The following is a 27,141-nucleotide window of genomic DNA, read 5'->3' on the forward strand; positions in this document are numbered from 1 at the left end:
CAGGGAAATGCTGATGTTGTGGACAGAATTTGAAGGAGAAAGTGAGGACTGCAGATGCTGGAGATCAGAGTCGAAAAGTGTGGTGCCGGAAAACACAGTAGGTCAGGCAGCATCCGAGGAGCCGGAGAATCGACGTTTCGAGCATAAGCCCTTCATCAGGAATTATACCCCGAACCGTCAATTCCCCTGCTCCTCAGATGCTGCCTGACCTACTGTGCTTTTCCAGCACTACACTGTTAGATTCTAACCTCCAGCATCTGCAGTCCTCACTTTCTCCCAGTCGCTGAAACCTTACCATGAAGCCTCTTCCAAGGATTCCTATCTTGACGAAGTTCTCCTCCTCCCTCTACAAGGATCTCAGTTAATCCCTCTCTCACAACACCCCTCCCCCCACCCCCCCAGGTCATTTCCACTGCCCTGAAGCTTTTCAGCCACGTCCTGAAGCAGACCGGCCACTACAGCCATGTCTCCTTCCTCAGTACCTGCCTATGCAATGTACTTATCCTGTATGGACTCCAGACTACATTCAGACCATCTCAATGTGGACTTGACCGGGACAACAACTACCTACAACAAATCCACAGCCTCCAGAAACAGTTCTCCCTCCGGATCCTTCACTTCACGCTCGTAGCCATGCGCCACCACCTACTCTCTCTGCAGTCAGCCCTGCTCCAGCTCAGGACCACATTCTCCCAGATCTGCAAAGGACCACTGCTACTCTTGATTCTGAGAAGCATCCACATTCATAGATGTTGGAGATCAACCATTAAGATTACTGTGATGATCACCTCAGAAAATTTGAGCAGTTGGCATTCTGAATTGTAGCAGATGTTATATCATCAGCAAATCAGGCCACATCTATTAAGAGAGATACAGAGCTAATATTAGAGGTCAGTGACCTTTCGTCAAAGCCACGTCATTAACTGTGTGAATCAGTGATCGCTCGCTCTATCAATCTATAGAATAGAATAGAAACCCTACAGTTTGCAGCAGGCCATTCAGCACATCAAGCCCACACCAATCCTCTGGAGAGCATCCCATCCACACCCACCCCACAACTTCCACCCTGCCCTCAAATTCACTTGTTCCATCTCGGACATCTCCCTCCGCTTTCTTCACCTCTTCATTTCCATCTCCAGCGACAGACCCCAGATAGATGTTTACTATAAACCCGCAGATTCCCATAACTACCTGGACTACACCTCCTCCCACCCAGTTTCCTGCAAGAATTCCATCCCGTTCTTTTTGAGTGGGAGCAGCGGCCGAGTAAAGGCGAACCCGGGAGACTACAGCTAAGGTAAAACAGTTTGTTTTAAAATTACTTACCTGTAGCGGGCAGCGGTGTTTTTTATTCTCTCTTCACAAAAAGAGCGGGAGCAGCAGAGGAAGTGACGGCAAACAGAGGGGCAGCCGGGAAGGAGAACTGTGAGTATAAATACTCACCTTTTAATCACCAACGGTCATTTGAGTGGGAGCAGCGGAAGTGAGGTTGGAGCGCATAGCTGGGCGGGAAGGTAAGTGATTAGTATTTGAGTGGGTGTGTTCTAGACCCCAGGTCCTACTTCCGTAGGGCCTCCTCTAACCTAACTTTAAAGTCCACAGGTAAGTGACTCAGTGTTATTGACTCAGTGTTCTTGTTTTTGGAGAAAGTGTACAGTCATGGCAGCGCAGGCGGTGGAATGTTCCTCCTGCAGGATGTTTGAGGTAGGGGTGACCACCGATACTCCTGCCGACTTCGTCTGCAGGAAATGCAGTCAGATCCTGATCCTCACCGAACGAGTTAGGGAACTGGAACTGGAGTTGGATGAACTGAGGATTATTCGAGAGGCTGAGAGGGTGATTGATAGAAGCTACAGGGACATAGTTACGCCGGAGAACCGAGGTAGCTGGGTAACAGTTAGAGGTGGGAAGGGGAAGAAGCAGGCAGTGCAGGGTTCCCCTGTGGTCGTTCCCCTAAAAAATAAATATACAGCTTTGGAAACTGTTGGGGGGGACAGCGTTGCAGGTGTAAGCTGCAGTGAAGGGGTCTGTGGCTCTGAGACTCAGAAGGGAAAGGGGGAGAGGAGGAGAGCGCTAGTTATAGGGGACTCTCTAGTTAGAGGGACGGACAGGCGGTTCTGTGGACATGGGCGAGACTCACGGATGGTTTGTTGCCTCCCGGGTGCTAGGGTCCGAGACGTCTCAGACCGTGTCTTCAGAATCCTTAAGGGGGAGGGTGTGCAGCCAGAAGTTGTGGTGCACATTGGCACCAACGACATAGGTAGGAAGAGGGGTGGGGAGGTCATTCAAGAGCTCAAGGAGTTAGGCTGGAAGCTAAAAGCTAGGACAGACAGAGTCGTCATCTCTGGGTTGTTACCGGTGCCACGTGACAGTGAGGCAAAGAATAGGGAGAGAGTGCAGTTGAACACGTGGCTGCAAGGCTGGTGTAGGAGGGAGGGCTTCAGATATTTGGACAATTGGACTGCATTCTGGGGAAGGTGGGACCTGTACAAACAAGACGGGTTGCACCTGAACCAGAAGGGCACCAATATCCTGGGGGGTAGGTTTGCTAGCACTCTTCGGGGGGGTTTAAACTAATTTGGCAGGGGGATGGGATCCGGACTTGTAGTCCAGCAAGTAGGTTAGCTGTTTGTCAGGATGCCCAAGACTGTAGGGAGGCTGTGGAGAAGGGAGCACTGACAGGGACTACTTGCGGACACAGAGACGGGCTCAAGTGCGTATACTTCAACGCAAGGAGTATCAGAAATAAGGTGGGTGAACTTAAGGCGTGGATCGGTACCTGGGACTACGATGTTGTGGCCATCACGGAAACATGGATAGATGTGGGACAGGAATGGCTGTTGGAGGTTCCTGGTTACAGGTGTTTCAGTAAGATTAGGGAGGGTGGGAAAAAAGGAGGGGGGGTGGCATTGCTAATTAGAAATGGTATAACGGCTGCAGAAAGGAAGTTTGAGGGGGATCTGCCTCTGGAGGTAGTATGGGCTGAAGTCAGAAAGAGGAAAGGTGCAGTCACCTTGTTGGGTGTTTACTATAGGCCCCCCAATAGCAGCAGAGATGTGGAGAAACAGATTGGGAAACAGATTTTGGAAAGGTGCAGAAGCCACAGGGTCGTAGTCATGGGCGACTTCAACTTCCCAAATATTGATTGGAAGCTCTTTAGATCAAGTAGATTGGATGGGGCGGTGTTTGTGCAGTGTGTCCAGGAAGCTTTTCTAACGCAGTATGTAGATTGTCCAACCAGAGGGGAGGCCATATTGGATTTGGTACTCGGTAATGAACCGGGACAAGTGGTGGGCTTGTTAGTGGGTGAACATTTTGGTGATGGTGACCACAATTCTGTGACTTTCACCTTGGTTATGGAGAGAGATAGGTGCGCACAACAAGGTAGATTTTATAATTGGGGGAAGGGAAATTACGATGCTGTAAGGCAGGATTTGAGGAGCATACGTTGGGAGCTTAGGCTGTCAGGGAAGGATGTGGTGGAAATGTGGAACTTTTTCAAAGAGCAGATACGACGTGTCCATGATATGTATGTACCTATCAGGCAGGAAAGAAATGGTCGTGTGAGGGAGCCTTGGTTGACGAGAGAGGTTGAATGTCTGGTAAAGAGGAAGAAGGAGGCTTACATAAGGTTGAGGAAACAGGATTCAGACAGAGTAGTGGAGGGATACAGGATAGCCAGAAGGGACCTGAAGAAAGGGATTAGGAGAGCTAAGAGAGGGCATGAAAAATCGTTGGCGGATAGGATCAAGGATAACCCCAAGGCATTTTATGCGTATGTGAGAAACCTGAGAATGACGAGAACGAGGGTAGGGCCGATCAAGGACAGTAGTGGGAGACTGTGTATTGAGTCGGAAGAGATAGGAGAGGTCATGAACAAGTACTTCTCTTCAGTATTTACGAACGAGAGGGACCGTATTGTAGAAGAGGAGAGTGTGAAATGGACTGGTAAGCTAGAAGAGATACCTGTTAGGAAGGAAGATGTGTTGGACATTTTGAACAGCTTGAGGATAGACAAGTCCCCCGGGCCTGACGGGAGATATCCTAGGATTATGTGGGAAGCAAGAGAGGAAATTGCAGTACCGTTGGCAATGATCTTCTCGTCTTCACTGGCAACGGGGGTGGTACCAGGGGACTGGAGAGTAGCGAATGTTGTGCCCCTGTTCAAAAAAGGGAATAGGGATAACCCCGGGAATTACAGGCCTGTTAGTCTTACTTCTGTGGTAGGCAAAGTAATGGAAAGGGTACTGAGGGATAGGATTTATGAGTATCTGGAAAGACACTGCTTGATTAGGGACAGCCAGCACGGATTTGTGAAGGGTAGGTCTTGCCTTACAAGTCTTATTGAATTCTTCGAGGAGGTGACCAAGCATGTGGATGAGGGAAGAGCAGTGGATGTAGTGTACATGGATTTTAGTAAGGCATTTGATAAGGTTCCCCATGGTAGGCTTATGCGGAAAGTCAGGAGGCATGGGATAGAGGGAAATTTGGCCAATTGGATAGAAAACTGGCTAACCGGTCGAAGGCAGAGAGTGGTGGTAGATGGTAAATATTCAGCCTGGAGCCCAGTTACAAGTGGAGTTCCGCAGGGATCAGTTCTGGGTCCTCTGCTGTTTGTAATTTTTATTAATGACTTAGATGAGGGAGTCGAAGGGTGGGTCAGTAAATTTGCAGATGATACGAAGATAGGTGGAGTTGTGGACAGTGAGGAGGGCTGTTGTCGGCTGCAGAGGGACTTAGATATGATGCAGAGCTGGGCTGAGGAGTGGCAGATGGAGTTCAACCCTGCCAAGTGTGAGGTTGTCCATTTTGGAAGAACAAATAAGAATGCGGAATACAGGGTTAATGGTAGGGTTCTTAGTCAGGTGGAGGAACAGAGGGATCTTGGGGTCTATGTACATAGATCTTTGAAGGTTGCCACTCAGGTGGATAGAGTTTGTAAGAAGGCCTATGGAGTATTATCGTTCATTAGCAGAGGGATTGAATTCAAGAGTCGTGAAGTGATGTTGCAGCTGTACAGGACTTTGGTTAGGCCACAGTTGGAGTACTGTGTGCAGTTCTGGTCGCCTCACTTTAGGAAAGATGTGGAAGCTTTGGAGAGGGTGCAGAGAAGATTTACCAGGATGTTGCCTGGAATGGAGAGGAAGTCGTACGAGGATAGGTTGAGAGTTCTCGGCCTTTTCTCGTTGGAACGGCGAAGGATGAGGGGTGACTTGATAGAGGTTTATAAGATGATCAGAGGAATAGATAGAGTAGACAGTCAGAAACTTTTTCCCCGGGTACAACAGAGTGTTACAAGGGGACATAAATTTAAGGTGAAGGGTGGAAGGTATAGGGGAGATGTCAGGGGTGGGTTCTTTACCCAGAGAGTGGTGGGGGCATGGAATGCGCTGCCCGTGGGAGTGGTAGAGTCTGAATCATTGGCGACCTTTAAGCAGCATTTGGATAGGTACATGGATGGGTACTTAATCTAGGTTAGAAGTTCGGCACAACATCGTGGGCCGAAGGACCTGTTCTGTGCTGTATTGTTCTATGTTTCTATGTTCTCCCAATTCATTCACCTCCACCACATTTCCTTGGACAAGGAAACATCTACTCCCAAGCATCCCAGATGCCCACCTATTTTTAACAACGTGTTTTCCCTCCCCCTGTCATCCAGACAGTCCTCAACCACACCTTCTCCATTCCCTGCTCCACTGCTCTAAACCCCTCCCCTGTAAACGCAATAAAGACCGGGTCCCCCTTGTCCTTACCTACCACTCCACCAGTCTAGACATCCAAAGCATTGCCCCTAAACACTTCTGTCAACACCAAGAACATCTTTCCATTCCTCTCTGCCTTCGCAAGGACTGTTCCCTTTGCCAGTCCTTGGTTTACGCCATTCTCCCCACCAACTCCCTGAACCCCCAGGTTCCTTCCCCTGCAACCGGAAATGATGTAAAACCTGCCGGCACATCACCCCCCTCACTTCCATCCAGGGCTCCAAACAGTCGTTCCAGGTGAGACAAAGGTTCACCTGCCTCTCCTCTAATCCAGTTTACTGATCATGTGCTCCTGATGTGGTCTCTACATCAGGGAGACCAAATGTAAACACTTTTCACCAAGCAGCTCAACCAGGCCCACAGGGGCCGACTGGACCTCCCTGTCACCGCTCATTTTAATTCCCCTTCCCACTCCCTTACCGACGTGACCATCCTTGGCCTTCTCCATTCCCACAGTGAATCAGACTGCAAATTGTAGGAACAACACCTCTTCAAGCAGGGCAGCCTACAGCCTGGAGGACTCAACATTGAGTTCTCCAATTTCAAATAATCCCCCATCCCATTCACCCAATTCCTTTCCCAGCCCCTCCCCCTCCCTTCCATTCTTCTGATCGATCCTTCCTTCCAGCTACTAATCGGTCAACCAGGTCGTAGCCTCGACCGATGTTCACCTATCCTACCTCACCACCCCGCTTCCCCCATCCCCTTTATCTGCAGCTCCCCTTACGCCCACCCCCAGTCCTGGAGAAGGGTTACACCTGAAATGTTTGACTTCTCCACCTCCTGATGTCCCCTGGCTTATTGTGTTCTTCCAGCTCCTGCTTGTCTACCCTGTATTTCCATGGCCAAACCCCTATTCTGCACATTCCTGAATACTATGGGCCATTTAGTATGACCAATCCACCTAACCTTTGGACTTTGGGAGGAAACTCACACAAACACAGGGAGAACATGTAATCTCCACACAGACAGTCACCCAAGAGTGGAATTAAACCTGGGTCTCTGGCTCTGTAAGACAGCAGTGCTAAACATTGGGCCACCATACGTGTATTATAATAATTTACTCAGACTCAGTGATTCCTCCCAATCCAAAAGAATTTTTAAAAGAAATAGTGGGAGGTGGGTGTCAATACAAACTCATGAAAAAATGAACAGTTTTAGCCTATCAACTAGAAAATCAGCTTTACACCTTAGTGATTGTAGCATACAGCACATAATAATAATGACATGTTTTTTAATTATACAAGTTCCCTCTTAAGTTTATTTTTATGTGGCTCAGTGCTATATTTATTGTGTAAGGCTTCTGCTAAGCACCTCGGAAGAGTTTGTGATGTTAAAGGTGCTGTATAAATAAGTTGTTTATTGTACGCCTTTAAAAGATGTTGGAGAAGTGGCGACCACTGTTGTTTGATTTTCATTAAGATGGCCAACAGTGGGACTACCCATAGATTCACCCTTTGTACGGCGTAATGGAGAACATTTGGCCCATTGTCTCTGCTGGCTCTCAGAAGGAGTGATGCACTTAGTACCATTTTATTGTCTTGCCTCTGAAGAGCACTGCACATTCTCCCTTCTTTATACAATAATTCAATTTCTTCTTAATTTTTCCATCTTCAGTTGAAAATCCCTTTACCTTTTATTTTGAGGCATTGGAATGGTATCATTATTGGGGAGCTAGGTTTGAGTCCTGCCACTGCAGATGATGGAATTTGAATTCAATGAAAATCTGGAATTAAGAGTCTAATGATGACCATAAAGCTGTTGTTGATTGTTGGAAAACTCCGTCCTTTAGGTTCACTAATATCCTTTAGGGAAAGAATCAGTCTACCTTACCTGGTCTACCCTACATGTGACTCCAGACCAACATCAGTGTGGTGGATGTTCCCTCTGGACAGTTAGGGATGGGCAATAAGTGATGGCCTAGCCAGTGACGCCCTCACTCTGTGAATGAATTTTTAAAAAACGTACACCCAGGCATTGCTTTACAGTCTCCTAATTACCTGCTGCATGAAAATGTTTATTTTCTCGTATTGCCCTTGTTTCCTTCACCAATCACTATAAATCAAGTCCTCTTGTTAAAGAAACAAAATTAGAAATTGCTTTAGAAACTTAGCAAATCTGTCAGCATCTGTGGAGAGAAGGCAGAGTTAACATTTTGAGTCCTGTGATCCTTCTTCAGACTATTTCCCCAGCAATTTCTCGTTTTGGTTGCTTCGGATTGCCCATCAGCCATGATTGAATGGTGGCGTAGACTCGATGGCCCAAATGGCCACTTCTATGTCTTATGATCTTATGGATTTTTAGTCTTTTCACCCTTTTGCTCCCATGTCTACTCTGTTCAGGATGTAGAGGTGCCAATGTTGGACTGGGGCGGCCGAAGTTAAAAATCACACAGCCATCAGGTTATACTCCAACAGGTTTTATTTGGAAGTATTTGCTTGACTTTCAAATAAACCTGTTGGACTATAACCTGGCGTTGGGTGATTTTTAACTTACTCTGACCAGTCCGTTGTATCGCGATTTTGAAATTACTGCGTCCAATCCGGCGATTCCTTTGTGGCTTATCTCAGCAAAATGCTGGAGGAGCTTCCAGCAGCCAACCCAGGTGAGACGGGCGGAATGGCCTCCAAGCAGCTCCCGTGCCGGGCGCAATGCCTCTCGGGGGGTTGTAGTTCCCTGAGACGCGCCGCTCCAGCCGGGCGGGGGGAGGGCTCTGTCGACGTAAACTACAACGACCAGCATTCCACTGGCCGGCGGCGGCCCGGTCGCCATGGCAACGAGCGACAACATGGCGCCCCTCCGCTGGTGAACGACGGCGAGCTGCCTCCCCTCCCGTGGTCTCCGTGAAGTCGTCCCAGTTGGCTGTTTCGTTGAAAAGGGGGCGGCGGCCGCAGGGTGAGGGTCTTGTGAGTAGTTTGTAGCCGGCGATGGCGGCCGGGATGGACGAGGAGAGCCTGCAGGACCTGTACGCCTGGGTGGACACCATCCATCTGTCCAGGGCCAAGCGCAACATCTCCAGGGACTTCAGTGATGGAGGTGAGAGAGAGAGATCCCCAACTTATCAGCATCACCTACCTCACACTCACCTGCTCACACCAATTCTTCACCAACTTGCACTTCCAAAGCAGACTTCGAACTGGAGTGAGAATGTAGCCATTTTAAGGTCTGTGAGGCCACTCAGTAAATTAGAGGGAAGAGCTGAAAATGTGTTGCTGGAAAAGCGCAGCAGGTCAGGCAGCATCCAAGGGAACAGGAGAATCGACGTTTCGGGCATAAGCCCTTCTTCAGGAGGGCTTATGCCTGAAACGTCGATTCTCCTGTTCCCTGGATGCTGCCTGACCTGCTGCGCTTTTCCAGCAACACATTTTCAGCTCTGATCTCCAGCATCTGCAGATCTCACTTTCTCCTCAAATTAGAGGGAAGGGTGAGCCTCGCGGTGTGATATGTGTGCACGGCCCAAGACCCTCACGGAAGCCAGAGTCAAGAATCAGAGTGGTGCTGGAAAAGCGCAGCAGGTCAAGCAGCATCTGAGGAGCAGGGAAAATAAACGGACGTTTCAGGCAACAGCCCCTCATCGAGCCAGAGTCAAGATTAGAGTGGTGCTGGAAAAGCACAGCAGCTCAGGCAGCATCCGAGGAGGAGTGGTGGGGGGTGAAATCGACGTTTCAGGCAATGGCCCTTCATCAAGAAGGAGTAGTACACATGCTTAGTGATGAATTCCTGATGAAGGGCTGTTGCCCGAAACGTCGATTTTTTTTTTTCTTTCCCCTCTGTTCGTTGGATGCTGCCTGACCTGCTGTGCTTTTGCAGCACCACTCTAATCTTGATTCTGATCTCCAGCATCTGCGGTACTCACTTTCACCATCACAGAAGCCATCCTCCCATCCTCGGACTCCATTTACACTTCTCGTTGCTGTGGAAAGGATGCCAACATCATCAGAGACCCCCCCCTCGTCACCCTGGTAATGATCTCCTACAATCTCTTCCATCAGGCAGAAGACACTGAAGCTTGAACACATGCACCAACAGGTTCAAGAACAGGTTCTTCACAACTGTTATTATCCCAATGAATGGATTCTCTAACTTCAAATAATCATAGAATCCCTATAGTGTGGGAACTATAGGTAGTGGAGGTTGGGTTGGTGGGGGGTGTGGACCTGACGAGGGAGTCACGGAGGGAGTGGTCTTTTCGGAACGCTGATAGGGGAGGGGAGGGAAATATATCCCTGGTGGTGGGGTCCATTTGGAGGTGGCGGAAATGATACGCTGTATATGGAGGTTGGTGGAGTGGTAGGCGAGGACCAGTGGGGTTCTGTCCTGGTGGCGGTTGGAGGGGCGGGGCTCAAGAGTGGAGGAGCGGGAAGTGGAGGAGATGCGGTGGAGGGCATCGTCGACCACGTCTGGGGGGGAATTGCGGTCTTTGAAGAAGGAGGCCATCTGGGTTGTACGGTATTGGAACTGGTCCTCCTGGGAGCAGATGCGGCGGAGACAAAGGAATTGGGAATATGGGATGGCGTTTTAGTTTCTATGTTTACCCCTGACTAATGCACCTAACCTACACATCTCCAAACACTATAGGGCAATTTAGCATGTCCAATTCACCTAACCTGCACATCTTTGGATTGTGGGATGAAACCGGAGCACCCGGAGGAGACACAGGGAGAATGTGCAAACTCCACGCAGACAGTTGTCCGAGGCTGGAATCGAACCTGAGTCCCTGGCACTATGAGGCAGCAGTGCTAACCGCTGTAGGTAGAGTGAAAAGCTTTGTTATGCAAGGCAGATCATAACATACAAGAACATACAGATCATAGGGTGCTTGTACAGAATGAGGTATACAGATTACACTGCACAGGAGATGCACAAAGCAAGATCAACATAAACTATGTCAACATTATTTGAAGTTAGAGAGGTCCATTCATCAGTCTAATAACAGCTGGGAAAAATCTGTTATGTGTGTGTGTGTGTTCTACCTGATGGAAGAAGTTGTAAGGTAGCATTTCCGGGGTCGAGGGTTTTTGCGCCCTGTTAAAAGAAAATAAACGCAGATGCTGGGAGCCCAAAACAAAATGCAGCTGTCTCTCTCTCTCTCTCTCTCTCTCTCTCAGACTCTGTCTCTATCTCTCTCTCTTTCTCTCTCTGTGTCACTTTGTCTCTCTCTCTCTCTCTCACTCACACACGCTCACACTCAAGTACAAATCCTGACACGTATAAGTGCACATTTGATTTGATTTATTATTGTCATACGTACTAAAGGTACAGTGAAAAGTTTTGTTTTGTGTGCACTACAGACAGGTCATACCGTACAAAGTGCATCGGGAAAATAGAACAGAGCGAAGAACACAATGTTAACATTGCAGAGAGGAGTGAGATCAACATTAAATTAAAAATTTGTGAGGTCCATTTAGAAGCCATTCAGGTCCGTTCACATGCCTAACTGACATATAAAGCATAGTTCTGAAGAGACGTCACTGAACCCGAAATGTTTTAATTCTGCTTTCTTTCCACAGGTGCTGCCAGACCTGCTGGGTTTTTTTATTCCAAAGCACGTTCTGTCTTTAGTTCTGATTTCCAGCATCTGCAGTTCTTTTTTTGTGTAAAGCACAAACCTTTGCTTAATGCACATGCACAAGCTGAGATATATCCATAACACACATTTTCAGCACAGACTTCAGCTTAACCGGTGCAGGTAGAGATACATGCTTACCCCAAACATATACTCAGGCATTAGCTTAACACACATATACGTACAAGCAGATATACAGCACAGACACCTACTGAACACACTCCGCACAGGCAGAGATACATGCTTAGTACACAAGTACTGGCACATGCTTCTTAAAATGCAGACACATTAGGCAGACACATGTAGGCAGAAATACATGCTTAACACACATGCAGGCAGAGGTATGTTTTCAACACACAACAGAAAAAATTAAACACATTCATACAGACATGCTCAACAAACACATGCAAGTGCAGCCACATGCTAAGACAAGGTACATATTTTACACACACGCACACAAGCACAAAATGTTGACACTTTGTGCAAATAGGAGAAAGTGGAACAGTCCATCTTCTGCAGCTACACTGGCATCATCCCCCCCACCTTTTCCTCCGTTACATCGATGATTGTATTGGCTCTACCTCGTGCTCCCACGAGGAGTTTGAACAGTTCATCCACTTTACTAACACCTTCCACCCCGACCCCAAATTTACCTGGACCATCTCAGACTCCTCCATCCTCTTCCTAGACCTCTCCATTTCTATATCGGGCGACTGTCTCAACACAGCCATTTACTACAAACCGACCGACTCCCACAGCTACCTAGATTACACCTCCTCCCACCCTGCCCCCTGTAAAATCACCATCCCATATTCCCAATTCCTTCGCCTCTGCCGCATCTGCTCCCAGGAGGACCAATTCCACTATCGAACAACCCAAATGGCCTCCTTCTTCAAAGACCGCAATTTCCCCTCTGACATGGTCGATGATGCTCTCCACTGCATCTCCTCCACTTCCCACACCTCCGCCCTTGAACCCCGCCCCTCCAATCGCCACCAGGACAGAACCCCACTGGTCCTCACCTTCCACCCCACCAACCTCCGGATACATTGTATCATCCACCGTCATTTCCGCCACCTCCAAACAGACCCCACCACCAGAGATATATTTCCCTCCCCACTCCTATCAGCGTTCCGGAGAGACCACTCCCTCCGCGACTCCCACCAACCCCACCTCCCCTCCCGGCACCTTCCCCTGCAATCGCAAGAAGTGCAAAACTTGTTCCCTCACCTCCCTCCAAGGCCCCAATGGATTCTTCCATATCCGTCGCAAATTCACCTGCACCTCCACACACATCATTTACTGTATCCGCTGCATCCGATGTGGTCTCTACATTGGGGAGACAGGCCACCTACTTGCGGAACGTTTCAGGGAATACCTCTGGGACACCCGCACCAACCGTCCTGTGGCTGAACACTTTAACTCCCCCTCTCACCCCACCAAGGACATGCAGGTCCTTGGCCTCCTCCATCGCCAGACTCTGAAGACACGAGGCCTGGAGGAAGAGCACCTCATCTTCCGCCTAGGAAGCCTCCAACCACACGGGATGAATGTAGATTTCTCCAGCTTCCTCATTTCTCCTCCCCCCCACCTTATCTCAGTCCCAACCCCTGGATTCAGCACCACCCTCTTGACCTGCAGTATTCTTCCTGACCTCTCCGCCCCCACCCCGTCTCTGGCCTATCACCCTCACCCTCACCTCCTTCCATCTATCATATTCCCAGCGCCCCTCCCCCAAATTCCCTCCCCCCTACCCTTTATCTCAGCCCGCTTGGCACACCAGCCTCATTCCTGAAGAAGGGCTTATGCCCGAAGCGTCGATTCTCCTGCTCCTCGGATGCTGCCTGGCCTGCTGTGTTTTTCCAGCACCACATTTTTCAACTTTGTACAAATACACATAAACAAACAAAAGTATATAAATGTGGAGCAATAAATACAAACAGGCTCAGACATTAGGAAATAATACAGATTAGTAGAAATCAAATGTAATGGGTGAGCACAGTGGCTCAGTGGTTAGTACTGCTGCCTCACGGCACCAGGGACCTGGTTTGATTCCAGTTTTGGTGACACTGTGTGGAATTTGCATGGTCTCCCCATGTCTGCATGGGTTTCCTCGGTGCTTCGATTTCCTCCCATAGTCCAAAAATGTGCAGGTTTGGTGGATTGGCCATGTGAAATGCAGGGTTATGGGGATAAGGTAAGTCTGGGTGGGATGCTCAGACTCACCTTATCCTCATTGTGCTCATGTATTTACAAGAATCTATCATTCAAAAAATATATATACTTTCATAACACAGTGGACTACTTGAAGCATATCTTGCTGTAAGAACTTGTTACATTGTCTAAATGTAGATCGTAACTAAAATTAAGCAAGTTTTTCCATTTGTTTGGAAGCAACGCTACAATTTATTAGCAACTTTTCTGTTATTCGTTATGAGGAAAATCAATTTTCAGCCTCATGTTATATTATTTAGTGTATGAAAACATTTTGTAGAAGGGTGAAGAATGGTACAGTATAGGATATGAAGGACTTAACTTATATAGCAAGATTAGAGAAACTGGGATTGTTCTTCATGAGAAAATAAGCAGTGATTAACACAGTCATAGAGACATAATCCATTGACTCCAACTGTACTTCCTGCTGCCTCAGGAAAGAAGCCAACATAATCAAAGACTCTCTTCCACCTGGCAGAAGATACAAAAGTTTGAAAACACGTACCAACAGATGCAAGAATAGCTTCTTCCCCACTGTTATAAGACTTGAACAGACCTTGTATGCAAGAATTGATCTTTCTCTGCATTTTCTCTTTTGCTGTAACACTATATCCTGCATTCTGTTCTGTTACCCTGTTGTACTTACATAAGGAATGATTTGCTTGGATAATATGCAAAACACTACTTTTCACTGTATCTCAGTACAAGCAACAATAATAAATCAAATCAAATCAAATAAAGAATACTTTTGATCCGTAAAGCAATCTTACTAGTCCCAATTTTCCATTCCCTTCCCTTCCCTTAAATTCCCATCCAATTTCTTATTGAAATCATTGACGTTCTGCTTCTGCCACGAGATGGACAGTATCTTCCAGTCATTACTACTCGCCAGTGGAAGATGTACTTCCTCACATTGCCCTGCATTTCTTAACTAAAAACCTACATCTGCATTTCCTGGTAACTTATCCACAATCTAGCGAGGTCAGATTGTCTTCCCTAATCTAAAACTGTTGTAATCTTATAAACCATCAATTAATTTCTCCTCAATTTCCTTTTCTCCATTGAAAATCAACCTTATATGCTTCAAATGAACCTAAAATCCTTTTTCCCTAGAACTGTACTGGTAATTCCTTTCTGCATCCTGACATGGAAAACACATAATCAGAATTACAAGGGGTTTTGATAAAGCCAATAAAGGGAAACTGTTTCAACTGGAAGGGGGATTTTAGTTAAAGGATTTAAGGTAATTGGCACAAAGAACTAGAAGGGAGATGAGGAAAGTTTTTATGCAATGAGTTCTTATTATCTAATTCAAAGCCTGAAAAGGTGGTGGAAACAGATTGTGCAGAAATTTTTAAAAGGGCACTGGATATGTACTTGAAAATTAATAATTTGAAGATTAGATTCCCTAAAGCGTGGAAACAGGCCCTTCGGCCCAACAACTCAACCCTCTGAAGAGTAACCCATCCAGTCCCATTTCCCTCTGACTATTGCACCTAACACTATGGGCAATTTAACACAGCCAGTTCACCTGAACTGCACATCTTTGTGCAGGAGGAAACCGAAGCATGCGGAGGAAACATATGCAGACATGGGGAGAACGTGCAAACTCCACACAGGCAGTCACCCGAGGTTGGAATCGAACCTGGGACCCTGGAGCTGTGAGGCAGCAGTGCTAACCACTGAGCCACGTGCCACCCATATGGCTGCCCTGATGTATGGGGAAAGAGCAGTCAAACTAATTAGACAGCTCTTTCAGATAGCTAACACAGGTGCGATGGACTAAATGGTCTCTGTAATGTATGAATCTGTGGACTGATTGTCCAAACATGAAAACACCATTAGCTGAAAACTGAAATAACATACAAGTATAGTAGAAACTATACAGGAACTTTCAAATGACAAGAAATATGACAGCCACCTGGCCAAATCAGGAGCTGTGAAAATGGGGAGAGGTATTCCAGATCTAATATCTCCTGTTATTTTTGAATGTTTAATGGTGTTATGAAGAGTCAAGAGTGAGGTGCTGGAAAAGCACAGCAGATCAGGCAGGATCTGAGGAACAGGTGAATCGACGTTTTGGGCATAAGCCCTCCATCAGGAATGAGGCTTGTGGGTTGGGGCTTAGAGATAAATGGGTGGGGTTGCAGGGAGGTAGTTGGGAAAGCGAAGGTGAGGGAGAAGGTAATAGATCGGAGGGGACAGTGATGGACGGGTTCGGAGGGCGGTGTCGAGTTGGAGGCTTGGGACTGCGATAATGTAGGGGAGGGGAAATGAGGAAGCTGTCGAAATCCACATTTATCCCATGTGGTTGTAAGGTCCCAAGGTGGAATATGAGGCGTTCCTCTTCCAGGCATCGGGCAGTAACGGTTTGGTGTTATGAAGATGTGGGTACATTGTACCTTTAAGAAAGTGAAAAGCCAGTCGAACTACCTGACAGCACCAAGTGTTCTGAAAAAAAAGTAATATAACATTTGGCCGAAAAACTCAATTAGCTGGTTGCCTGGAGACAAAAACAAATTCAAATTCGGCCAATCAGTTTAAATTATACCCCAAAATACCAACCTACGTTCAAGTTTGAATTGAGTGTATTGGAAATATTAAAAGCCAATGACACAATCCGATGCTTTAGGGATATAAAACCAGGGAAAATTGAACACTTGGGAGGAGAAGTGACAAGCCACCAGCATGTAAAGACTGCCTGAAAAATAGCTCTCTTAAAGATACCTTTATCAATCAGGAGCCCGTGAAGCAGAATCCCCAAGAAGAAGAAAAGAAGACAGGAATATAGAGAGGAACCAAAAGCTACCTGGTTTTGAGATAAGGAGCTTTGTTTTGCAAATCTTAATCAGGACTTTTATCGGACTAGTGTTATAGAAGGAAATATAAAAGATTGGTCAGAGGAAAGAGTTGTAAATGGTTGTTAGTTAATTATTCTCTGTTCTACTTTTAAGAAATAAAAGTGTTACTTTTACTTTAACGAGTTCTTGGCCTCTCGCATTTTCACAGATTACTGCACGGGATAAATCTTTTCTATGTTGCTGGGTTAAATTAAGCAGGAGGATTTACCCCGTGTCGTAACAGTGGCATCTTCATAACACTGAGAAAATCTAGCTCATTAAATCCTAGACAGATAAAGCACAAGAGGAGGCTATTTGGCTTTTTGCGCTTGAATTAGAATTATTATTTTATAATAGAGTTTGAACATTTTTAAAATTAAATTAAGGACTCAGTATAAACTCTGTGGTGTGTACGTTGTTGGTGAATTTTAATGAAGAAAGCTCTTTGCCTCTTTGATTTCCCTGTCCAGGACACTAACATCACGAAAATGAGTTAGGTAATTGTACCTAAAATCTCAATCCAGGTTGCTCCAATGTATTAGCATCTTCATAGAATCCTTACAGTTAAGATAGAGGCCATTCAGCCCATCAAATCTACACCAATTCTCCAAAGAGTATCCCACCCAGACTCAGCCCCCTACCCTATCCCTGTAGCCAAACATTTACCATGACCAGCCCACATAAACTGCGCATCTTTGGACTGTAGGAGGAAACCAGAGCACGCTCTGCAGAAACCCACACCGACACAGAGAGAACATGCAGACTCCACACAGACAGTCACCCGAGGCTGTAATCGAACATTGGTCCCTAGTGCTGTGAGGCAGTGATGCTAACCACTGAGCCCTGTGTCACACCACTACCCTACTTTAAAGAATTTTTTGTAGGCTGTGTGTCTGACTGTTTCCAATGGAGACAACCTTCAACAATATTGATGGGCCAATGATTTCTGTCACCTGCCTTCCATTCAGTGTAGTGCTGCTCTATCATATGATTCATGTTTCCTCATAGGTGTACTTTCCACAGTCGGAAGGTGGCTTTGTACAGCATCATTCTCCCAGATTCTATGCCACAATGAGTGACATTAGATTTATTGGAAATTTAACAGTTAGAAAGTGTCTGACTGATGAGTGTGACCTGAGGGAGGGATATGATTCAGCATTGTAATAGCTTCTTATGTTTCATCAGTCTGTCAGTGACTCACTTTTCAAGTTCGCAAATGAGAAGTAATCAATTTCCTGAGGGCTGCCTGCGATCATGAGCCTGTAACCCAGCATGGAGTAAATATCTTCAGGAGAATAGGAGCCAAAATTGAAGAGAAAAGTGCCCTGTAGGTTTTTTTATATAATTAATTTAGCAGAATGGGCAGGTTTAATGACTGACATCTGAGTTCAGTGTTACTTCAGTGGTAGTTTTAGTCTGTGCATTCTGAAATTCTCAATGTTTTGATTCCAGTTTTAATTGCTGAAGTGGTCAAGTTTCATTTCCCCAAGCTGGTTGAGATGCACAACTATACACCAGCCAATTCAACACAGCAGAAACTGAACAACTGGGCTCATCTGAACAGGTAACAGCACAATATCACCAAACAATGCATGAAAGAAAGAATATTGGTTGGTATAGTATATTAAAAGCAATTTCTTCATGTTGTGGGGGCTTGGGGGATGAGACGTTGCATTGTTTAATTGAAGAACATTTCACAAATTCTGGGCTAGTTGACACCCTTGACAGGCTGGATACAGAGATGTTGACCCCATTCTCGGGTAAATTTAGAACTGAGGCAACGGTTTAAAATAAGGTGGTCTCACATTTTCTTTCAGAGGCCCATCAGTCCTGGGAATTCTCTTTCCCAAAAAACTGTGATCGCTGGGTACTGAACATATTTAAAGCTGAATTAGACATAATTTTGATTGACAAGAGAATCAAGGGTTGCATTCAGGAGTTTGGCTCAGGCAGGAAAGTGGATTTAAGGCTACAGCCAGATCAGCCATATTGTTACTGAATAGCGGAGCAGGCTTGATGGCCTGAGTGACTTTCTGTTGCTTATATTTCTTCTTGTCATTGCTCCTGCTGCTGACCTCCATTGTCATCTCTTTTTAGCCAGGTTTTCTTTGTGTCTCTGGATACAGTATGTCTCACCTATCTACCACTTGCTGTTAAAACCTTTGCCTCGAGGGAGGACAGTGGGTAACCTTAATGCCACCTGTGATTGCCTGCATATACCAGACATTGCTCCCTGCTACTTCAGCTCATCAGGAAATTGTGAGCTCATTCAAGGCTGAGATTAGCATTTTTTATGTCACAGCTCCAGGTTGCTCACAGCATTTTTCTCATGGACTGAAATAGGCAAAGGACTATTTTAAAAGCCAAGAATTGTGGGAGGGATTACAACATTTTTAAAAAGTGAACTACAAACTCATTGTAATTGATGTTTACAATTCTGCTTGCTCAAGTAGTGTTAGAAGGTTAGTTGCAGATGAGTGGCACCAAGGGGTATGAACAAAGTGAGATTTAGCCAGCACACTACCCAGTGAGATATGACACGCTGCTAATTAGACACTAAACCTCTGCCCTGGCCTCATAAGCGCTTTGTGTGTGAAATTTGTGCCACATTACTCAGCATAGAAAAGGTCTGAGCATCAGTTTTTCTGACCCTACATCGGAAATCTATCTCCAGTTCATACTGTGATAGAGATTTGAACCTCTTCTTCAGACAGAAATTTATGCTCAATCAAGTTTTAATCTTAAACCTATGATCTTAAATATAGGTTTTTATGAACCAATGGTGTTGAAGGGTTTGGGCAAAGATAGTTATATGGAGTAGGTTACAGATCAGCTACAATCTCATTTAAAAGGCAAAACCGGCTTTGGGGCTAAATAGCATACTTTTGGGCCTCTTCTATAAAAAACGTGAGACATGGAAACATAGAAACTTGGAGCAGGAGTAGGCCATTCGGCCTATGAGCCTACTCTACCATTCTTTCGCATCATGGATGATCCTCTATCTCGAGGTCATTTTCCCGCTTTCTCTCCATATGCCTTGACACCTTTAAAATATAAAAATAAATCTATCTGTTTCTTGAATGTATTCAGTTACTTGGCTTCCAAAACCTTCAGTGGTGGGGAATTCAACAGGCTCACGACTCTGAGTAAAGAAACTTTCCCTGGTTATGGCTCAGTGGTTAGCACTGCTGCCTCCCAGTGCCGGGTGACCTCGGGTGACAATCTGTCTGGAGTTTACACATTCTCCCTGTGTCTGCGTGGGTTTCCTCCGGGTGCTCCGGTTTCCTCCCACAATCCAAAGATGTGCATGCTAGATGGATTAGCCATGGGAAATGCAGGGGTACAGGGACAGAATAGTGGGTCTGGTTAGAAGGGTCAGTGTTTGACCCTCTGTTTGGTGGGTCGGTGCAGACCCAATGGGCTGAATGGCCTGCTTCTACGCTGTAGGGACTCTGTATCCATTAGAATGAAAGGTCACAGTGCATTCCAATGTGCACCATTGAAGTGCAGAAGCATACTGTAAGTGATTGGAGACATGCCATGATGCTGTGCTGAGGCTGGTATTTGTCAGATACCAATGTAGCTGGATGTGTTGTGCATGCTGTCAAAGTCCATGGTGTGTACCCCAAGATGTTAATGCTGTGCCTGTAAGGTGGAGATCCAGAGGTGCAAGCAGCAAACTGGAGTTGTGAGGGAACTGCTCTGACTTTCATGTCAGGGATTTCGCAGACTCTTGTTTCTATTTGGCTGGTGGTAGAACGTGAAATTGTATTTTAATGCGATGAGATTAGGTGATGACGAGTGATAATTCATGCGAGTCTTGTTACTCACTAGCACGAATCCCATCTCACATTCCAACACTTGGTTGGACTTAAGCATCTCAAGGACATTTCACCTGCTTTTCCCAAATTTCTCACCTTGGCCCACATTGTCCAGGTGCTGGAAAAATTCTGTCTGATATTTCCATTTATGGGAAGATCAAATCTTAGGGGGTCACTTTAAATACAAGCGGTCACTCATTTAAGACAGAGATGAAATTAGTTTTCTCTCAGAAAGTCTTGAGGCTTTAGAAGGCTCTTCCTTAAAAGATGGTGCAAACAGTGCCTTTGAATTTGTTTTTAAAACAGACGTAGATGGATTATTGATAAGGAAAAGGGTGAAGGTTATCTGGGTAGACAGGAATATGGAAATATCAGATCAGTCGTGATCTTATTGAATGGCACAGAAGGCTCAAGGGGCTGTGACCTACTCCTGTTACTAATTCATATCTTTCTTCACTGAAGCTAGTTTTGATTCTGGGTTGCTACTTCAACTGCGCACTCATGGAGGAGCTTTCCTTGCTCAGGGCTTCTTTGGGTGAAAAATAAAGTCCAGCGATTCTCATATCTTTAATAGGAATGCAGAAGAGCCATTTTAAAGCTCATGAGAGAATAGGTGAGGTAGTTAACCCATTCCCTTATGTCTTATTATGATTTAGTGTGAGTAGAAACCCCAGTAGTAGTGAGCTGACTGCTGCAAAGAAATCGACGAACCTACAACCCGGCAGCGAAATTTGGTGTTTTAAAACATCTTCAAGCAGGAGAATCACCATTCAATATTGCAAGTTTGTTTGGGCAACTACATCTGACAATCAGTGGTAACACTGACAAATCAAAGTGCACAATGTGTACACCTTTATATACTGGTAGGGTGAGTCAGTTTAAAAGTAGCATCATGGAGGACATGGAAAGACTTCTAGTAGTCTGGATCAAACACCACAGTTAATGCCAGATGCCTCTTGGTTTGATGCTCATTAAGAAGACCCAAAAGCTTGTATGAGGCCATACTGAGCGAGCACAATGAAAGGTGTTGGTCAGAAAGTTTCAGTCCTAGATCTGAATGGTTCAACCACTTCAAGAGGCATTCCTGCACAATATTACAGGGTCTGGTGAACCAGCTAATACTGATACAGAAATAGCTGATAAATTCTCTGCCTATTTGAAGAGAGCCATTAAAGAAGATGGTTGGTCATCAAAATCAGTTTGTTAATGTTGAATAGATGGAACCTTTTTAGAAATGTATATCACAAAGAATTAACATGTTGAAAAAAAGAGCACAAGACAGCGCCAGCTTCCAAAGGGTTACTTGACTGTTCTGCTTGGTGGGAACACGGCAGAAGATGTAAAGTCTAAGGCTGCAGTGGTGTTACAGTCCAAGATACCATCAAGATGTTACTACAAGGAGTACCTGTTTGGTGCTGAAACAAGATAGTCTGATGGAGTACCTGAAAATGCGAAGGTGCTTTTCCTGCCACCCAACATAACTTTATCGATACAGCCATTGGATCAGGGAGCAGCAATCACATTCAAGGCTTGAGAACCTTCTCTCAATTCATCAGGGCAACAGATCTGTGAGTCTGCTGTCAGCGAAGGAACTTTGGCATAGTTACATAATCCTTAAGGCCATTAACCCCAATATTGCTGATTCATGAGATGTTGTCACATTGTCATGTTTGAACGATGTGTGATGGAAATTGTGGCCCAAGTGGCCAAGAAGAATTATATGATGCTGTCCCTGAGATTCAGCTTGAAATCATAACTATGGTGAGGCAGGCTACCTTTGATTAAGTCAATGTGGTTGACATGCCGGAATTGTTTACACCTCAAGAAGAGAATTGTCCAAGGAGGACGTAATAATACATATAGAGAGTCTGCAAGCTGAATAGATCAACTCTAATATGAGAGGTCCATTCTTAAAGAACAAGAACAAAGAACAATACAGCAAGCCTGGACCACCAAGTGTTAACCTTCCATACTAAAACTGTCTTCGCTTATGGGATCCGTATCCCTCTATTCCCTTCCTATTCATTCATTCGTCCAGGTGCTTCTCGATTGCTGCTGTTGTGTCTGTTTCCAGCACTTTTTCTGGCAGCACGCTCCAGACACTTGCCATCCTTTGCGTGCAAAACTTGCCTCACACATCTTTTTTAAACTTCTTCTCTTGTACCTTGAACCTGTGTCCCCAAGTAATTGACCCCTCCACCATGGGAAAAAGCCTCATTCTTTCCATTCTATCCATGCTATTCACAGTCTTATAAACTTCGATTAGGTGCCCCTTAAACTCCTGCTTTCCAGTGAAAACAAACACAGTCTATGCAACCTTTCTTCATCGCTAAAATCCCCCACACCATGCAACATCCTGGTATACTTTTTCTGTACCCACTCCAAAGCATCCGCATCCTTCTAATAGGTGACCAGAACTGTACACATTATTCCAAGTATGGCCTAACTAAAGTTCTACAAAATTGCAGCATAACCTGCCTATCCCTATACTCAGTGCCCCTTCCAATGAAAGCAAACATGCCATAGGCCTTTTTTACAATCTGATCTACCTGTGCTGCCACCTTCAGTGATCTGTGCACCTGCACACCCAGATCTTCCCCATGGGAGACTGATTAGCAAGGTTAGATCTAACGGGATACAGGGAGAACTAGCCATTTGGATACAGAACTGGCTCAAAGGTAGAAGACAGTGGGTGGTGGTGGAGCGTTGTTTTTCAGACTGGAGGCCTGTGACCAGTGGAGTGCCACAAGGATCGGTGCTGGGCCCTCTACTTTTTGTCATTTACATAAATGATTTGGTTGCGAGCATAAGAGGAACAGTTAGTAAGTTTGCAGATGACACCAAAATTGACGGTGTAGTGGACAGCGAAGAGGGTTACCTCAGATTACAACAGGATCTGGACCAGATGGGCCAATGGGCTGAGAAGTGGCAGATGGAGTTTAATTCAGATAAATGCGAGGTGCTGCATTTTGGGAAAGCAAATCTTAGCAGGACTTATACACTTAATGGTAAGGTCCTAGGGAATGTTGCTGAACAAAGAGACCTTGGAGTGCAGGTTCATAGCTCCTTTAAAGTGGAGTCACAGATAGATAGGATAGTGAAGAAGGCGTTTGGTATGCTTTTCTTTATTGGTCAGAGCATTGAGTTCAGGAGTTGGGAGGTCATATTGCGGCTGTACAGACATTGGTTAGGCCACTGTTGGAATATTGTGTGCAATTCTAGTCTCCTTCCTATCGGAAAGATGTTGTAAAACTTGAAAGGGTTCAGAAAAGATTTACAAGGATGTTGCCAGGGTTGGAGGATCTGAGCTACAGGGAGAGGCTGAACAGGCTGTGGTTGTTTTCCCTGGAGCGTCGGAGGCTGAGGGGTGACCTTATTGAGGTTTACAAAATTATGAGAGGCATGGATAACATAAATAGACAAAGTCTTTTCCCTGGGGTCAGGGAGTCCAGAACTAGAGGGTATAGGTTTAGGGTGAGAGGGGAAAGATATAAAAGAGACCTAAGGGGCAACTTTTTCATGCAGAGGGTAGTACGTGTATGGAATGAGCTGCCAGAGGATGTGGTGGAGTCTGGTACAATTGCAACATTTAAGAGGCATTTGGATGGGTATATGAATAGAAAGGGTTTGGAGGGATATGGACCAGGTGCTGGCAGGTGGGACTAGATTGGCTTGGGTTATCTGGTCGGCATGGACAGGTTGGACCGAAGGGTCTGTTTTCATGCTGTACATCTCTATGACTCTATGACTCTCTACATATGAATACTCCTAAGGGTTCTGCCATTCATGTATAATTTCCACCTGTACTTGACCTTCCAAAAGCATCACTTCACATTTGGCTGGATTAAACTCCATCTGCTATTTTTCTGCCCATGCCTCCAACTGATGTATATTCTGCTGTATCTTCTCCTCACTATCTGCAATTCCACCAATCTTTGTATCAACCTTAAAGTTACTAATTAGACCAATGACATTGTCCTCCAAATCATTTATGTAGATCATGAACAAAAGAGGACCCAGTACTGATCCCTGTGGAACACCACTAGTCACAACCCTCCATTCCAAAAAGCATCCTTCCACCGCTACCCTCTGTCCCCTATGACTAAGCCAGTTCTGTATCCATCTTGCCAGCCCATCCCTGAAATCAGTGTGACTTCACCTTTTGTACCAGTCTGCCATGAGTGACCTTGTTAAAGGCTTTACTGAAGTCTATGTAGACGTCAACCGCTTTACCCTCATCAATCATTTCTGTCAACTCCTTGCAAAACCCGATCAAGTTAGTGAGGCACGACCTTGCCCACAGAAAACCATGCTGTCTATCATGAATAAGTCCATTTACTTCTAAATGAATATAGATCTTGTTCCTGAGAATCTTTTCCAATAATTTCCCTACCATGGTGTGAGGTGTGAGGGTTCTTTCTGCTACCCTTAAACAATGGGACAACATTGGCTATTCTCTCGTCCTCAACTGTGGCCAGAGGATACAAAGATGTCTGTCAATGTTCCAGCAATTTGTTCTCTTGCCTCCCTCAATATTCTGGGTTAGATCCCATCAGCACCCGGGGATTTATCTATCTTAATGCTTTTTAAGACCTATAAGGCTGATAACAGGAGGGAAGAACCCGTTCTTGAATCTTGAGCTTCCTAAGGTATCAATGTTCAAGCCAGTGGTAGGCTGAAACACCACTCTCTTGAGTTTTGTCAATGAATCAAGTGTAAAAACTTCCCAACTCAAGTAAGAAGCAATGGAAATGAACCCGAAAAGAGAGGGTAGTGCCAAAATGAATAGGGAAATCAATGCCATTAACTGTAGTTAAAGTAGTTTAGAGGGTCAGTTTTTGTTCTATTTGTGCAGGAGGGCTTTCTGACACAATATGCAGACAGGCCAACAAGAGGTGATGCCATATTGGATTTGGTACTGAGGAATGAATGCGGCCAGGTGTTATACTTGGAGGTGGGTGAGCACTTTGGTGATCGCGACCATAAATCGATTACAATAATAATAGGCAGGAATAGGTATATACTCCAGGAATTGAGGTATAACTGGCAGAAAGGCAATTATGATGCGATTAGGCAACATTTAGGATGCATAGCATGGAGAAGGAAACTGCAGGGGATGGACGCACTTGAAAAATGGAGCTCATTCAAGGAACAGATTCTGTGGGTCCTCGATAAGTATATACCTATCAGGCAGGGAGGTAGTTGTTGAGAGAAGGATCCATGTTTACTAAAGAAGTTGAAGCTCTTGTCAAGAGGAAGAAGACGGCTTATGTAGGATGAGGCACGAAGGCTCAGTTCGGGTGCTTGAGAGTTATAAGTTAGCCAGAAAAGATCTGAAGAGAGGGCTAAGAAAAGCCAGGAGGAGGCATGAGAAGTTGTTGGTAGATAAGATCAAGGAAAACCCTAAGGCCTTGTACAGTTACATCAGGAATAAAAGAATGACCAGAGTAAGATTAGGGCCAATCAAAGATAGTAGTGGAAAGTTGTGTGTGGAATCTTAAGTACTGGGCTTAATGAATACTTTGCCCTTTTCTAATATGAATATTGACGAAGCGTTAGTGAGAATACAGAGATACCGGCTACTAGATTAGATGGGATTAAGGATGACAAAGAGGAGGTTTTAGCAATTTTGGAAGATCTGAAAATAGATCTGAGCTGAATGGGATTTATCCTCGGATTCTCTGGGAAGTTAGGAAGGAGATTGCAGAGTCTTTGGCTTCGATCTTTATGTTATCATTGTTGACAGGAGTAGTGCCAAAAGACTGGAGGATAACAAAAGTTATTCCCTTGTTTAAGAAGGAGAGTCGGGACAACCCTGGTAATTATAGGCCAATGAGCCTTACTTCGGTTGTGGGTAAGATGTTGGAAAAGTTTACAAGAGATAGGATTTATAATCATCTGGAAAGGAATAATTTGATTAGGGGTGGTCAACACAGTTTTGTGAAGGGTAGGTTGTGCCTCACTAACCTTATTGAGTTCTTTGAGAAGGTAACAAAACAGATGGATAAAGGTAAAACAGTTGATGTGGTGTATATGGATTTCAGTAAGGCATTTGATTCGGTTCCACACGGTAGGCTTTTGCACAAAATTCAGGGTTTCGGAATTGAAGGTAATTTAGCGGTTTGGATCAGAAATTGGTTAATAGGAAATGTTCATCCTGGAGCTCAGTTACCACAGGTGTGCCGCAAGGATCTGTTTTGGGGTCATTGCTGTTTGTCATTTTTATAAATCATCTGGATGTGGGCGTAGAAGGATGGGTTAGTAAATTTGCGGATGACACTAAGGTAGGCAGAGTTGTGGTTAGTGCCAAAGGATGTTGTGGGTTACAGAGGAAAATAGATAAGATGCAGAGCTGGGCTAAGAAGTGGCAAATGGAGTTTAATGCAGAAAAGTGTGAGTTTCGTTTTACCTCGCTCTGCCTGCTTTGCTCCCTGTCTCTGTCACAGGGTTTTTTTCTGAGCAGACACACACTTATGTGTAATGGACCTACAGCAATGCTGAACCCTTTCCCTGCTGCTGCTTCACTTGAGAGAGTGAGCACTTGCTACGTCCGCTCCCTGTACAGGAGCTTAGGCAGCAGCACACCGCACAACCCACCCCCATGCTGTCTGTTTTCAACCCTCCACATTTCCAGCCATTTCTTCCCAATGGGACTCCAGAACGAAATGAAGTAACGGAATGGAGACGGCAACGTGTATACACACACACACACACACACACACACACACACACACACACACACACACACACACACACAAACATCTGTGTAGAACTCAAGGGAAAGTGTGGGGGGAGAGAGACAGTGAAGAAGGTCAGTCATTTGGAGACTGTGCCTGGAATCCCACCGATGTCCTGGACTGTTCTCAGCAGCATTTCAGTGAGCCAAGTTCATTTTTAATCATTGTAAATAAAAGATGCGATCAGTGTTAAAACACCTC

The 27,141-nt window shown here is 45.4% G+C and overlaps 1 protein-coding gene across 1 annotated transcript in view; it reads left to right on the forward strand.

Annotated features, from left to right (window-relative positions):
• The first annotated feature begins 8,581 nt into the window (after positions 1–8,581).
• The window catches only part of LOC122553576 (sperm flagella and cilia-associated protein 1-like), an 83,840-nt gene continuing 65,280 nt past the window's right edge, over positions 8,582–27,141 (forward strand). The window contains exons 1-2 of the mRNA XM_087991699.1: positions 8,582–8,798; positions 17,835–17,946. Of these exons, the coding sequence (XP_087847825.1) occupies positions 8,690–8,798; positions 17,835–17,946 (221 nt within the window). The 5' untranslated portion in view covers positions 8,582–8,689. The remainder of the gene's footprint in view (positions 8,799–17,834; positions 17,947–27,141) is intronic.

This window comes from Chiloscyllium plagiosum, unplaced genomic scaffold, assembly GCF_037043375.1.
Source record: "Chiloscyllium plagiosum isolate Xiang-an unplaced genomic scaffold, Cpla_swu_hap1 HiC_scaffold_1, whole genome shotgun sequence".
Lineage (NCBI taxonomy): Eukaryota > Metazoa > Chordata > Chondrichthyes > Orectolobiformes > Hemiscylliidae > Chiloscyllium > Chiloscyllium plagiosum.